The following is a 16,004-nucleotide window of genomic DNA, read 5'->3' as shown; positions in this document are numbered from 1 at the left end:
CTTTCACATTCACAGATCAAAATGACGCTCTTTAATCATTTTAGAGCAGTTTGTCATTTCAATCAAATACATGGAAAACGAATAGCTACACGGAGTCTTCTTTGAAATCTAAAAAACAATGTATGACAGTGGTTAAATAAAGTCTGGAAGGAATAAAACCCGCTGCTGCACGCCTACTGTTTATTCTCCCCGAGCTTCCGTGTTTCCTCCCTCACTCTGCTGCGTCACTGCTGTCGGTAAGTTGTGATGTGTTCTTAGTTTAATAGTAGTTTTTTTGCTGGATAACCCATTGAAGTTGTAGCTTTTAGTGCATACTATCTACCGCTAATGTAATTGTGCCACCTTGCAGGTCCATGTCGGTGTTTTTTGTGTGCATAGGGCGATTTTTTTCACGTACACACCCGGCTTGGAGCGAATCTCCATCCACTTTATCCCAACAATGACCTGCAGCCGGAGGCGATGCGTAGTATGAGATTAGGGCAGACCGTTAAAATCCACAAGGTAATTGTAGCATTTTAAAATGACTTCATAGGGACACAAATATAAGTCTCTCCGATCACACAAGTCTGGCTTCAATCCAAATGAGTACAGACTGAGTCATTAACTTTATTAACCCTTGCTTTCAGCAGAAGGAAGAAAATCATGAGAAAAGTAATGTTTTGGTAATGGCTTTCTTAACGCCTCTGTTAGCTTTAAAACATGCTGGTTGCAACGCTGTTTTACGTTCCTTATTGAAATATACTGGCTGAGTGTGTGTAAATAAATATGTGCATTGACAGCCTGGATTTCTTCTCGCTCCTCCCATTCTATTGAGCGTGCATCGGTGGTGACTTGTGTGGACTTTGGGCAGCCAAATATCCCAGAATACATCGCGGAGGAGAGCTGCTAAAACTGTGAGTAAAGTTTGAAATATGACCGTTTTTGTGACACAGACTAGTTTAAAATAATCTCTAATAAACCTGGGGAATCTAAGAAACCTTAATTGTGTACTTTTACAACCAATTCATAATATGACTTGTTACTGGCAGAGGAAAGGGGAGTGACAGATTCATTTCAGTAATATATTTGATACAGGGGTTAAAAAAAAATATGGAAGCTTGTTTCTGCCTTTTTTAATACACACATACATACATACATACATACATACATACATACATACATACATACATACATACATACATACATACACACATATATATATATATATATATATATATATATATCTCATACACTAGGGGTGCAACGATACACAAAGTTCACGGTTCGGTATTTTTTCGATACAAAAAAATGTTCATGCCTTTTTAATTTGTCATTTATTAAAATTCTAAATATATATTTTAACTCAAATGTACAGTTTTTACATTTAATGTTTCTGAACCAACAAAATAATAAAAAATAAATCTATCTGATCGAGAAATCACTCATCTTTGGAAAAGTTAGAAGAAGAACACACCCTCTGGTTAGTAAAGGGATTACAAACCTGGTTTACCAGTGGATGGAAACAGTCTCCAACTTCCATGTGATGTTGCAGTTACATCTACCAGGACATTCCCAAAATAACCAGTGCCTTAAAGAACTTTGAGTATACCTTGTCCAACCCAGGGGTCTGGCCGAGTAGCTTTAGAGAACCCTGTAATGGTAATGGGCATTTGTCCCCTGTATCTCTAAACTCTGCTTTCTCTAAGGAAGAGATGCCAGTGTGTGCAGGGTTAGATTTGGTGGATGTTGGTTCATATATGGTGTCTGTGAATGCAGCATGAACATTCACCCCTCCCTTAGCTGTTAATCAGAGGTTGGTTATAAGGAGCAGCTGTGGTCCACTCTTGAGCTCTGGCAACTTGCACTCGTTCCTGTTCAAGGTGGCAAAGATCACATGCTGTTAACTATTGCAGATCAAATTTCTATGAGAATGGGGGGAAACAGGACAATTACTGGCTAGACAACTTAAACGGCTAGAAAATCAAAGTGTGATCACGGCAATTAAAAAAACATGATAAATTGATGACATCATCTTGGGATATTAATGCCGTTTTCAAATTGTTTTATGAGGATACTTCTGAGATCACGGCTAGTATAGAAGAATTGGAATCCTTTTTTGATAAATTAACAATACCAAAAGTTCTTCTGGAAGAAAAGGGCTGATTGGAGGCACCTATAAGAGAGGCAGAAGTTAAAAAAGCCATTAATGCAATGAAAACTGGGAAGTCATCAGGTGTAGATGGCTTTACAGCCGAATATTATCAAAAGTTTACAGATATACTTGCCCCATTTTTAACTAAAGTATTTCAGGAAGCTTTCCAATATGGCACACTTCCTGAAAGTTTCAATCAAGCTATTCTAAAACTCTTGTCAAAAGATGATAAAGATTTAACTGACCCAACCAATTTTAGACCTATTAGTTTAATAAATGTGGATTGTAAAATACTGTCAAAGATCTTGGCAGCAAGACTGGAGACGGTGTTGCCACAGATTGTTCACAAACCAAGTGGGGTTTATGAAGCATCAATCATCAGCTGATAACATGAGGAGATTATTACATCTTATGTGGGCTAATAAAAATAACCCAAAACCGGTAGTAATAATTTCGCTTGATGCACAGAAAGCTTTTGACAGGGTTGAATGGAGTTTTTTATTCACCGCATTATCAAAATTTGGAATTGGTGATAATTTTTGTAGATGGGTTAAGACACTCTATTCAGGGCTGAAAGCCTCTGTTCTCACCAATGGACTGATGTCCCCTTTTTTAATATTTCCAGGTCTACCCGTCAGGGTTGTAGTCTTAGCCCACTCTTGTTCACTATCTTTTTGGAACCCCTGGCTATTAAAGTTAGGGAAGATTCAAGTATTGTGGGTGTGAATGGAGGGGGAAGAGAACATAAATTATTTCTATATGCAGACGATATTTTGGTGGTGTGTCAGGACCCTACTAATTCTATAACAAAATTGCTAAATGTTATTGGTGAATTCTCTAAGATATCAGGCTACAAAATTAACTGGCATAAGTTGGAGGCAATGCCAATATCTCAAACATGTATTGCTAATTCATTGTCAGCTTTCAATTTCAATGTGTTAGAAAAAGGGATAAAATACTTAGGAATAACACTTAATCCGAATGTCGATGAGATTATGAATGATAATGTAGGAAAACTACTAACTAGGATTAAAACTAATTTGGAGAAATGGGGTAAGCTGCACTTGACATTATGGGGCAAAGTAAATACGATAAAGATGGCAGTAGCTCCTCTGATCAATTATTTCATTGGAATGATACCAATTTGTATTTCACCTTAAATTTTCTCAAGATATGATAATATGATAAAACACTTTCTTTGGGATGGTGGTAGACCGCAGATTAATCTTGGTAGACTGTACCAACCGAGAAAAGAAGGAGGTTTATCCCTACCCAACATAAAACAGTACAGCATCTCATTTGAGATGTTCAAGCTGTGTAAACACTGGGCAGCAATAAATTCGGACCTAGACTGGGTTCTAATGGAACGTGAACTGGTCTTTCCATTCACTCCCATTGAGGTGTTGGCTCAAAAACCGGACAATAAAGGGAATAGAGTAGATAACCCTATTTTAAAGTTTTCAAAAATGGTGTGGCAAGAGGTTCACAAGAGCTGTAATCTCTCCTCATACTTTCAAAAATATGCACCCCTGTGGCACAACCCAAAAATAAAAAATAGGTAAACAAACAATTTATTGGCCAAGGTGGCACAAAAAAGGCATAAGATTAATAAGTAATTTATATGAAGATAACATGTTTATGTCCTTCAATGATTTGACAGTAAAGTTTAATTTGGAAGGACCTGGCCATTTTTGGCGATATTTACAAATGAGAGACTGTCTGAAAGATAAAATAAAATTGTCTCAAGAGAAAAATGTCATAGAAAATTTTTGTTGTACTTCCACCCTTAACTGCAAAGGCATCAAAATGGTATCATTTATGTCATTGGGTTAAAAACAACAGATGTAAAAGTCTTAAAAGGGCTTGGGAAAAAGATCTGGATTGTTCCTTCAAAGAGGGAACATGGGATTCAATTATTTCTGAAAATGGGTTCTACATTAGGGAAGCTAGAGGCAAATGTATTCAATATAAAATTCTCAATAGGTACTATTATACACTAACGAGACTTCATAAAATGGGAATCAGTAAAGACGACCTGTGTTGGAAGTGCCAAGAAGGAAAAGTTTAATTTAAATAAATTAATGACCAATTTTCTAAACGGTTTTCAGACAAGCATGGCTGTTATGACTCAAAAGTCGCAACATTAAAAAAAGGAGACAAATACCAGAGTGTTAGTAATAAGAGGTTTTATCTTAAAATGGCATAGCAGGTTGGCTAAAACGGCTGAGCCACCAAGGCAAAGACTAGTGAGCCTTCTGGAAAGCCTGTCTCAGGTATGCTTTTATCAACACCTGACTAGGTGTGGCCAGTTAGCACCAGCTGAACACACTGAGGAGATTTGGGGCTGCAGATGGGTGTTACACCACCTCCCTCAAAAAGGTTCTTCTAGGACCCCTAAAATAAATTAAAACCCACTCTGAAGCTTTATGGTCATTGATCCCCAAACCTGAAAGAAAAGTAAAAGCTAGCAGAAGCTCAGCGTTCACATTACTATAGTTCGCATCTTTAAGCATGGATGCCCCTGCATGAGGATTTGAAGTTGCCACACCGAACACACAAAAACTAATATGATCCAACACAAAGGAGGACAACAGTCAAACCCAAAATGATTACTTGACCTGCTACAACACAAAACAAAAGTATCAGCTGTTAAATATAAACACTTCACTGCATTCTTCTGATTCCTCATCCAATGGAAGACAACACACACACACACACACTGCTCAGTAGACCATTTCACACTATTCTCTTACACAATCACTTCTAGAAGGGAGATGCGTCCTGCATAACACGTTGCTGCGGATCTCAAAATGGTGACGGGAACTTGACAGTTTTAATACCGGGCACCCCATTCTAGTCTAAACAACAGCATTTCAGCAAGTTTCCACTAGAAGATGGTTCCCTGTTATCTACTGTTCTGCTGGCAAACGTGGGCGGGAGTCTACAACTGAAGGACATGTATTCTAATGCCTTTATTATTCTGGGCTGTGTCCACTTAGTACTACAATATATGATTATATGGCATTTTGATTAATATGAGATTAATATAAGGCACAGTATTAAAGCACTTCAGATAATATCAGTCTAACACAAAAGATAATAACCACAACCAAGTGATCTGTTGTCTCCACCACACAAGTGGTCACATACCACAACAAGTTACTTTAATCTCCAAAGTTCAGTAAAGCAAGCATGCTAGTGACCAACCACAAATGGAGAGCTATGGCCACACAATGATCACAACAAGGCTGAATCACCACGCCACATTGTTATTGCCATCACCTGGCCAACAACACTCACAAGTGTTCCAACTAAAGTAGCCAAATTCTCCACAACACTAAAGGTCACAGCACAAAACACTCACCTCCTCATTTGGCATCCATCAACACTGATATATTAGATGCAAACACAACATAGTGATAGAATGACCCATGTTTCTTTGATCACTGTCCTTTAGATCTGCAGTTTGAAGATGACTGAAACCAACGTGGTGATAAACAAAACTTCACAAGCTTCATTCACCACTGAAACACTTGACCTATGAACTCAAACTAGGTTACCATCTACAAAATAAATGCTCACACACCTACTGTCACTGAGAGGATAAATGGCACAGCAAGGAGTTCAAGTGGATCGAGAAACCATCACTTGTTCAATCTGTTTGGATCTACTGAAGGATCCGGTGGCTATTCCCTGTGGACACAGCTACTGCATGAACTGTATTAAATCTCACTTTGATGAAGAGGACAGGAAGGGAATCCACAGCTGCCCTCAGTGCAGGAAGATTTTCATACCAAAGCCTGTCCTGGTTAAAAACATTGTGTTAGCAGATTTAGTGGAACAGCTGAAGAAGACTGGACTCCGAGCTGCTCCAGCTGATCATTGCTATGCTGGACCTGACGATGTGGCCTGTGATGTCTGCACTGGGAGGAAGATGAAAGCCATCAAGTCCTGTTTAGTCTGTTTAGCCTCTTACTGTGAGAAACATTTCCAACCTCACTATGATGCAGCTCCATTAAAGAAACACAAGCTGGTGGCCCCCTCCAAGAAGCTCCAGGAGAACATCTGCTCTCGTCATGATGAGGTGATGAAGATTTTCTGTCGTACTGATCAGCAGAGTATCTGTTATCTCTGCACAATGGATGAACATAAAGGCCATGAAACAGTCCCAGCTGCAGCAGAAAGGACTGAGAAGCAGAAGGAGCTCGAGGTGAGACGACTAAACATCCAGCAGAGAATCCAGGAGCGAGAGAAAGATGTGAAGCTGCTTCAACAGGAGGTGGAGGCCATCAATGGCTCTGCTGATAAAGCAGTGGAGGACAGTGAGAAGATGTTCACTGAGCTGATCCGTCTCCTCCAGAAAAGAAGCTCTGATGTGAAGCAGCAGGTCAGATCCCAGCAGGAAACTGAAGTGAGTCGAGTCAAAGAGCTTCAGGAGAAGCTGGAGCAGGAGATCGCTGAGCTGAAGAGGAAAGACGGCGAGCTGGAGCAGTTCGCATACACAGAGGATCACAACCATTTTATACACAACTACCCCTCACTGTCAGCACTCAGTGAGTCTACACACTCATCCAGCATCAATATTCGTCCTCTGAGCTACTTTGAGGATGTGACAGCAGCTGTGTCAGAGACCAGAGGTAAACTACAGGACATTCTGAGAGAGGAATGGACAAACATCTCACTGACAGTAACTGAAGTGGATGTTTTACTGTCACTACCAGCGCCAAAGACCAGAGCTGAATTCTTAAAATATTCATGTGACATCACACTGGATCCAAACACAGCACACAGACATCTGTTATTGTCTGAAGGAAACAGAAAAGCAACAGTAATAAAACAACCATTACATTCTGAACATTCAGATAGATTCACCTTTTGGTATCAGGTCCTGAGTAGAGAGAGTTTGACTGGACGTTGTTACTACGAGGTGGAGTGGAGCGGGAAAGCGGGAATTTATGTAGCAGTTGCTTACAAAAATATCAGTAGAGTAGGGCGCTCAGATGAAAGTGGATTTGGATGGAATGACAAATCCTGGGCTTTAAGTTGTAAAACAGAGCGTTATCAGTTTTTGTACAACAAAAACAAAACTCCCCTCTCAGGTCCTTGGTCCTCCAGAGTAGGAGTGTACCTGGATCACAGTGCAGGTATTCTGTCTTTCTACAGCGTCTCTGAAACCATGACTCTCCTCCACAAAGTTCGGGCCACATTCACTCAGCCGCTCTATGCCGGACTTTTTCTTTTTGAGTGTGGTGTTACTGGCGAGTTTAGTAAACTTAAATAGAAGGGTTTTTTTGATTTTAACCTTGTTAATCAGGTTAGGTCTACATGAAGACTGCATGCTCTTTTGGGACCAAATATAATGTTGAAGCAGATGCTTTGAGTGCTTCTGAAATAATGTGATGGTATAGTTTATCTGGTATAGTATGCTACAGCTGCACTCTTTACAACACTGTCAGCATTTACTGCAAGCATGTGTGTCAATATATGCATTACAACTAAGTAGACAGTAGTAAAGTGACTTCATAATACTCAGCAAACCATGGTTCTCTCCTCAACTCCAACATCTTCGTAAGGCCGAGGAGGATGCCTACACAAGTGGTGACAGGGCCCTGTCAAGCAGGCCAGGAACACACTGACCGGGGTGATCAAAGCAGCCGAAAGGATCTACTCCCAGAAGCTTAAAGAACAGCTCTCAGCCAATGACCCTCCATCAGTGTGGAAGGGCCTGCAGGAAATCACCAGCTACAGACGTCCCCCACCCCCTGTTGAAGCAAACAAAGACCTGGCCAATGAGTTGAATACATTCTAATGCAGGTTTGAGACGGACAGACTCCCACGCCTCACCCTCCCCTCCCCAGAGACATTTTTTCAGACATTGACCCCCAACACCTTCCCACCTCACGCTCCCCAATCCAGACTCAACGTCCACCACCACCCTCCCCAATCCAGACTCAACGTCCACCACCACCCTCCCCAATCCAGACTCAACGTCCACCACCACCCTCCCCAATCCAGACTCAATGACCACGACCACCCTCCCCAATCCAGACTCAATGACCACGACCACCCTCCCCAATGCAGACTCAATGACCACAACCACCCTCCCCAATGCAGACTCAACGACCACCCTCCCCAATCCAGACTCAACGACCACCACCACCTTCCCCAATCCAGACTCAACGACTACCATCACCCTTCCCAATCCTGTCTCAACGACCTTCATCACTCCTCTCACCCCCCTTTCCTTCTCCCTGAAACTCAGAATACACACTCATGATGTGAGCTGACTGTTTCAGAAACAGAAGTCCAGGAAAGCCCCCGGACCAGACGGTGTTTCACCCTCCTGCCTCAAAACCTGTGCTGAACAGCTGGCTCCCATCTTTACCCACATCTTCAACAGATCCCTGGAGCTGTGTGAAGTTCCCCCCTCCTTCAAACACTCCACCATCATCCCGGTCCCCCAAGAAACCCACCATTACAGGACTGAATGACTACAGACCTGTCGCCTTGACGTCTGTGGTCATGAAATCCTTGGAACGACTGGTATTAGCCCATCTGAAGGACATTACAGGCCACCAGCTAGACCCCCTGCAGTTTGCCTACCCGGCAAACAGGTCGGTGGATGATGCAGTGAACATGGGGCTGCATTACATCCTGCAACACCTCGACTGCCCGGGAACTTATGCCAGGGTCCTGTTTGTGGACTTTAGTTCGGCTTTGAACACCATCATGCCTGAACTTCTCTCCTCCAAACTCTCCCAGCTCAGCGTGTCACCAGCTACCTGTCAGTGGATCACCAGCTTCCTGACAGACAGGAAGCAGCAAGTGAGGCTGGGGGAGATCATCTCTGAAACGCGGTCCCTCAGTATTGATGCCCCTCAAGGATGTGTACTCTCACCACTATTGTTCTCCCTCTACACCAATGACTGCACCTCCAAGAACTCGGCTGTTAAACTGCCAAAGTTTGCAGATGACACCACGGTCATTGGCCTCATTCAGGATGGTGATGAGTCTGCATACCGGCAGGAAGTTGAGCGGCTGGTACTCTGGTGCAGTCAGCACAATCTGGAGCTGAACATGCTTAAGACTGTAGAGATGACAGTGGACGTCAGGAGACATCCCTCAACTCTGCTCCCCCTCACCATATCAGACAGCCAGGTGTCGACTGTGGAGATCTTCAAGTTCCTGGGTACCACCATCTCCCAGGACCTGAAGTGGGAGACCAACATCAACTCCATCCTCAAAAAGACCCAGCAGAGGATGTACTTCCTGAGACAACTGAGGAAATACAGTCTTCCACAGAAGCTGCTGATCCAGTTCTACACTGCAGTCATTTACTGTCCTGTGCTCCTCCATCACAGTCTGGTATGGAGCAGCCACCAAACAGGACAGGCGCAGACTGCAGCAGACTGTACGGGCAGCAGAAAGGTCATCGGCACCCCCTAGCCCTCCATCCAGGACCTGTACCTCTCAAGAACCAGGAAACGGGCAGGGAAAATCATCACAGACCCCTCACACCCTGGACACAGACTGGGGGGCAGGGGGGTATTGTGTTGCTCTTACATTGTTGAGATTTATTTACACTGCTGTGCTTGACAGTCACCATCTACTGGAACCAAATTCCTTGTATGTGTGTGTGCATATACATAGCCAGTGAACGCGATTCTGATTCTGATCAAAAAGCCAACATTAATATAGATTGTTTACTGTGGTATTCAAATACAAGAAAAAACTTAAGTAGGGAGTCACCAATTGTGTAATTGTTTTTTTTTCTTTGTCATTGCTCGTGTTGGAACTGTTAATATTGTTCTGTTGAAAAATTAATTTTAAAAGGGAGAAAATGTACTCAGGATGCTGTAGTAATAAAATGTCATTTTAATGACAGGCTGCATGTAAAAGATGGACGTTACTTGGAGTTCTACGAAGTGAATGCCGTAGACCTGCTTTGTTTTTAATGGCCAACAGGGGGAGACTTGGGTGGACGTCCACGAGAAAATAAAACAAAGATTTATGAAAACTCATTATGAACACTCTATTATGAACACCTTTTTCTGTCTTGTTGGCCATATGAGTGTTTTACAATATTTTACAGTATTTTAGATTAAACAAAACACTTTCTTTAAACTACACTTCCCAAATGTTTCATTTGAGGACATAGAACATTGTTACTGCTAAATGAGTGAGAACTGTGCATGGTTAACATGTGTACAGAGGTTTGGTTTGCAAGCTAAACTTTGACCCTTTGTACAGGGTGGGCCATTTATATGGATACACTGTAATAACATGGGAATGGTTGGTGATATTAAAGTCCTGTTTGTGGCACATTAGTATATGTGAGGGGGCAAACTCCTCAAGATGGGTGGTGACCATGGTGGCCATTTAGAAGTCGGCCATCTTGGATACAACTTTTGTTTTCTCAATAGGAAGAGGGCCACGTGACACATCAAACTTATTGGTAATGTCACAAGAAAAACAATGGTGTGCTTGGTTTCAACGTAACTTTACACTTTTTTTGTAACAGTCACATACAAGAATATCAGCAGAGCAGGGAGCATCAATCAATTTTTATTTGGATCTAATGACAAATCTTGGGCATTATATTGGTACATAAATAATTTTGAATTTTTTCACAACAATATCCAAACTGTCCTCTCAGGTCCTCGGTCCTCCAGAGTAGGAGTGTACCTGGATCACAGAGCAGGTATTCTGTCTTTCTACAACGTCTCTGAAACCATGACTCTCCTCCACAGAGTCCAGACCACATTCACTATGCTGGACTTTTTCTTTATGGAGATGGAGTCACTGCAGAGTTGATTAAAGTCAAATAGAGAAGACAGGTTCATGTTGATCCCTGACCATTATATGTACTTGTGTAGTTTCTAAATGAGGCTTTACATTTTAGAAGCTGAGAAGTTCAGTGGTCCATTGATGTGTGAAAATAATATTGCACTGATTCAAACTGTACTTACATTTATATACCTTACATCAATATAAATCTGAGTTTGTTCTTATGGCTGATAATCATGTGAGTTTAAATGATACTACTCTTCATATTCAGCATGTTTGAAATCTGTCATCAGTCTGGTTAGTGGTTTTATTCTGTAGTTGCTGTAGTGGGTTGTCAAATGCAAAAATATATTGGAGCTGCAGTGATTCATCAGTTAGTCAATGATTAGAGAATTGATTGTTTCGTAATTATTTTAGTCATATTTAAAGCTGGTTCCAGTTTCTGAAATGTGAAGATTGTTGATTTTCTTCATCATATATGATCCTAAACTTAATGCCTTCGAATAATTGAGGTTTTTTGATATTATATTTGGTGGAAGGCGATTGTAGTTCCTATTAACAGAGTATTGCCAACTATCCCGCTAATTGCCGAGTTTACTTTTGTCTGTATGTAATATTTACAATTAAAAATAAAAAAAGAATTTAATAAAGTTAGAATTTATTAAATTCTTTAAATTAGAATTTAATAAAGTTTAATCAAATTAGATATTAATATTTTCCATATGAGAATTGAACCTGCAACATGAAACTCTGGCATTGGAAGTATCGATATTTCAGGATCGCTCTGCACATCAGTACCCCACGGTCAGAGAGTGTGATGGTAGACAGCGTTGAGGAGAGTGCGACTGTGTCACAAAAAACACATACAGTAAATAAGACTGACACCCATAAATGAAGCAGCATCTGACTGCAGTTTATAGAAGGAGAAGCTAACTAAGAGGAGAAACCTCATCGGCCCATCCAAGCTCAGGCATTTGATTTTTCTGAATGTCAACCTGCACTGAGGACATACTGTTTGGCTACTGAGTTTGGTTCTATTTCTCTTCTGTGGATTTGTTTGCAGTGTTTTGTTTTTGTGTTAAATTATAAAAGTATATATTAAACAAAAGTAAGAATGCCTGCTTTTGTAACAGAACAAACACACAAAATTAGGCAATTATAAGGCTTTTCATAAAAGCACTACATGCAAAAGGGTTTAACAACACACAAAGCATTTATATTTGCCAAGTAAAGCTAAAATATGAGGCTACAGATAATAATAAATTAAGAGCCATTTGGGAGTCAAAAGAGCCAGCTCTCTGAAAAGAGCCAAACATCCCATCACTAGAAGAAAGAAGGTAGAAGAAACAAGCTTTATTGGTCACATACACAATCATACAGAGTACAACATGCAGTGAAATGTGTCGTGTCTGAGCTGCGGACACTACTGTTTGTTTTAGTGGCTGCTCTTTGCGGGTTCTGCAGCATGTTCTGACTTGCTCACTATCAGCAACATAGCCAACACATGGACCCAGTGTACCAGTATTCCATTCACTTAAAGTTAACAGCGCTAAAAAACTGCAACCGAATAAGCTTTACACCCACTCCAAAGTCAAAATATTTCTCGTTATATAAGCAAACTTGACCATCAATACCGTATTGTAGTTGCAATTTCAAAACCAATTTAATATTTATGATGGTGACTAAAATAAACAAGCATTAGTAATCTGGATATTTGAATTGTTTGTGATAATTTGGTGGAGGAAAACCGTAACTAAATTCTGAATAAATGGAGTTATTTAACTGGAACCAGTGGGTGGTCAAAATATCACATCTTATAACCATGACTCAGTAATAAAATAAAATTTCAAAACCATGGAATTTTAAATTTAATATTGTAATAACATAAGAAATTAAATCCACAATGATGATGAGTGAGTTCAGCAAGCGATATTACAGCGTCTACATGGACAAATACAATCAAACATCACCATCTAGTGACCACACAGGTTAACAGCAGAGCAAACGTGGTTGCAATTTTTGCAGTCGTGGCTAATTTAACCTTAACTCTACATCAGTGATTCCCAAAGTGTAAGCCCACGTCATGCAAGTAATGCAATTTTATTTTCTACAATAATTACACATTTTTAAAATTTGTCATTTGTATTTTATAAACTTTTACAACATTTGATGAAGTAAAAACTTTCATAAAATTGAAATAAGCATCATTTTTCAAAATAAAAATCCCAGACAGTGTGTTTATTGAACTACTTTTACATGTAAAAAATGCTGACTGTCTAGGGCTGTCCACATTAATGTGTTATTGCGGACTAATCCGTCATCACAAGTAATACGATTAAAATTTTTAACACACCAAACACATTTGAAGTGCAAAATGACTCAAAATCCCTGAAATGTCACTGTTAATGATTTTCGGGCAGTTTGTCAAAAGTTTGTTGATTCTGTGCTCCAGATGGGTTAATTGTGTTAAAAAAAATTTTAATCAGGTTAATCGTGATGACGCGTTAATGCGTTAATGTTGACAGCCCTAGTTAAAACTTATCTATAGCCAAATAATTTTTCTCATGTGCAGTCAGAGCCTCAATGCCTAGAAAAAAAAGAAAGAAAGGAGCACGACCAATACAGATAAGACGTCAAAGTAGCGCCCATAGAGTGTGACTGACAGATGAGAATACACAGCACAACAGTGAGCTCTCAGTAACAATGATGAGACCAAAGAAACTGGAAACTAAGACACGCAGGTTTACCAACTGTCCCTCAATTAGTTTTTTCTACTTCAGTTTAATGAACTCTGCAGAGATTCCAGAATCAAACAGCAGAAGTCCAGCATAGAGCGGCTGAGTGAATGTGGTCTGGACTCTGTGGAGGAGAGTCATGGTTTCAGAGACGCTGTAGAAAGACAGAATACCTGCTCTATGATCCAGGTACACTCCTACTCTGGAGGAATGAGGACCTGAGACGTCTGTTTGGACTTTGTTATAGAAAAATCTATAACTATCTGTGTTGCAACGTAATGCCCAAGATTTGTCGTTGTATCCAAATGAGTTCCCTGCTCTGTTTATATTTTTATATGTGACTGCTACGTCAATGTCTCCCCCTCTCCACACCACCTCCCAGTAAGAACGTCCTGTCAGACTCTCTCTACTCAGGACCTGATACCATCCAGTGAATCTGTCTGGATGATCAGAATAGGACTGTTCTTTTTTCATTACTGTTGCTTTTCTGCTTCTCTTAGATAATGACATTTGTGTGTGTGCTGTATTTGGATCCAGTGTGATTTCACATGAATATTTTAAGAATCCAGCTCTGGTCTTTGGCTCTGTTGGTGACAGTAAAACATCCACTTCAGTGACTGTCAGTGAGATGTTTGTCCATTCCTCTCTCAGAATGTCCTGTAGTTTATCTCTGGTCTCTGACACAGCTGCTGTCACATCCTCAAAGTATCTCAGAGGATGAATATTGATGCTGGATGAGTGTGTAGACTCACTGAGTGCTGACAGTGAGGGGTAGTTGTGTAGAAACTGGCTGTGATCCTCTGTGTGTGAGAGCTGCTCCAGCTCGCCATCTTTCCTCTTCAGCTCAGCGATCTCCTGCTCCAGCTTCTCCTGAAGCTCTTTGACTCGACTCACTTCAGTTTCCTGCTGGGATCTGACCTGCTGCTTTACATCAGAGCTTCTTTTCTGGAGGAGACGGATCAGCTCACTGAACATCTTCTCACTGTCCTCCACTGCTTTATCAGCAGAGCCATTGATGGCCTCCACCTCCTGTTGAAGCAGCTTCACATCTTTCTCTCGCTCCTGGATTCTCTGCTGGATGTTTAGTCGTCTCACCTCGAGCTCCTTCTGCTTCTCAGTCCTTTCTGCTGCAGCTGGGACTGTTTCATGGCCTTTATGTTTATCCATTGTGCAGAGATAACAGATACTCTGCTGATCAGTACGACAGAAAATCTTCATCACCTCATCATGACGAGAGCAGATGTTCTCCTGGAGCTTCTTGGAGGGGGCCACCAGCTTGTGTTTCTTTAATGGAGCTGCATCATTGTGAGGTTGGAGGTGTTCCTCACAGTAAGAGGCCAGACAAAATAAACAGGACTTGATGGCTTTCAGCTTCCTCCCAGTGCAGACATCACAGGCCACATCTTCAGGTCCAGCATAGCAGTGATCAGCTGGAGCAGCTTGGAGTCCAGTCTTCTTCAGCTGCTCCAGTAAAGCTGCTAAAATGATGTTTTTCTCCAGGACAGGCCTCGGTGTGAACGTCTTCCTGCACTGAGGGCAGCTGTGGATTCCCTTCCTGTCCTCTTCATCCCAGAAACCTTTAATACAGTTCATGCAGTAGCTGTGTCCACAGGTTGTAGTCACCGGATCCTTCAGTAGATCCAAACAGATGGAACAAGAGAAGGTTTCTCGGTCCAGCTGAACTCCTTTCTGCGCCATTTCTCCTCTCAGTGTCAGTGACTGTTTGAGTTTCTCTTCCTTATAACTGAAACTAGTCTGAGCGCTGATCTCAACAGGATGTGTTTCTGCAGTGAATGGAGCCTGTCAGCTCTTACACGTCACCACATGTTGGTTACACCCATCTTCAAAGTGCAGATCTGAAGGGGAGGGAACGAGGAAACACGTGGACAGAGAGGAGGTGCTGTGTTTAAGAGCAGGAAGAAGGGGGAGGTGAAAGTGTTAAATCAACACGTTTTTTTTTTTTTTGTTTTTTTTTAAACTTTATTTAACAAACAATGAGTATACAACATACGAACAGATGAAGTATACAAAACAACAGAACATGAACACAAAAAGCCAAGGGTAAAAGAAAAAGGTAACAATTATAAAAATACACGCAAAAATTCACATACATATATTGTTTTGAGAGCCTTTTTGTTGGTGGAGTCTGATATTGATTGTATGTACATTTCCACATCCTTAAAATAATAACAGAAATATGGTGTTTTGTTAGTAAACTTACATTTATGGATAAAAAATTTAGCTAAAAGTATTAACAAATTTATCATAAAAAAACATTTATCATACTTCTCGGGGAACTTAAAAAAACAGAATAAAACATTTTCCCATCGTAAAGAAAACTCCCTTAAAAT

The 16,004-nt window shown here is 40.8% G+C and overlaps 1 protein-coding gene and 1 pseudogene across 2 annotated transcripts; one reads left to right on the top strand and one right to left on the bottom strand.

Annotated features, from left to right (window-relative positions):
* The first annotated feature begins 263 nt into the window (after positions 1-263).
* On the top strand, positions 264-6,839 carry LOC146390276 (tripartite motif-containing protein 29-like; annotated as a pseudogene). The gene is made up of 3 exons (XR_014799811.1): positions 264-501; positions 780-893; positions 5,589-6,839. The product of XR_014799811.1 is annotated as a tripartite motif-containing protein 29-like (transcript).
* A 5,421-nt stretch (positions 6,840-12,260) lies between these two features.
* LOC146390275 (tripartite motif-containing protein 16-like) lies at positions 12,261-15,570 on the bottom strand. Its single transcript, XM_084923335.1, has one exon. It carries the CDS (start codon positions 15,349-15,351, stop codon positions 13,690-13,692), a length of 1,662 nt encoding a protein of 553 aa, XP_084779461.1. The 5' UTR covers positions 15,352-15,570; the 3' UTR covers positions 12,261-13,689.
* Positions 15,571-16,004: the final 434 nt, after the last annotated feature.

This window comes from Perissodus microlepis, chromosome 3, assembly GCF_051167445.1.
Source record: "Perissodus microlepis isolate ML-2025 ecotype Zambia chromosome 3, ASM5116744v1, whole genome shotgun sequence".
NCBI lineage: Eukaryota > Metazoa > Chordata > Actinopteri > Cichliformes > Cichlidae > Perissodus > Perissodus microlepis.
Note: the sequence above shows the minus strand (reverse complement) of the source record. Positions and strands in the feature narration are given on the sequence as shown.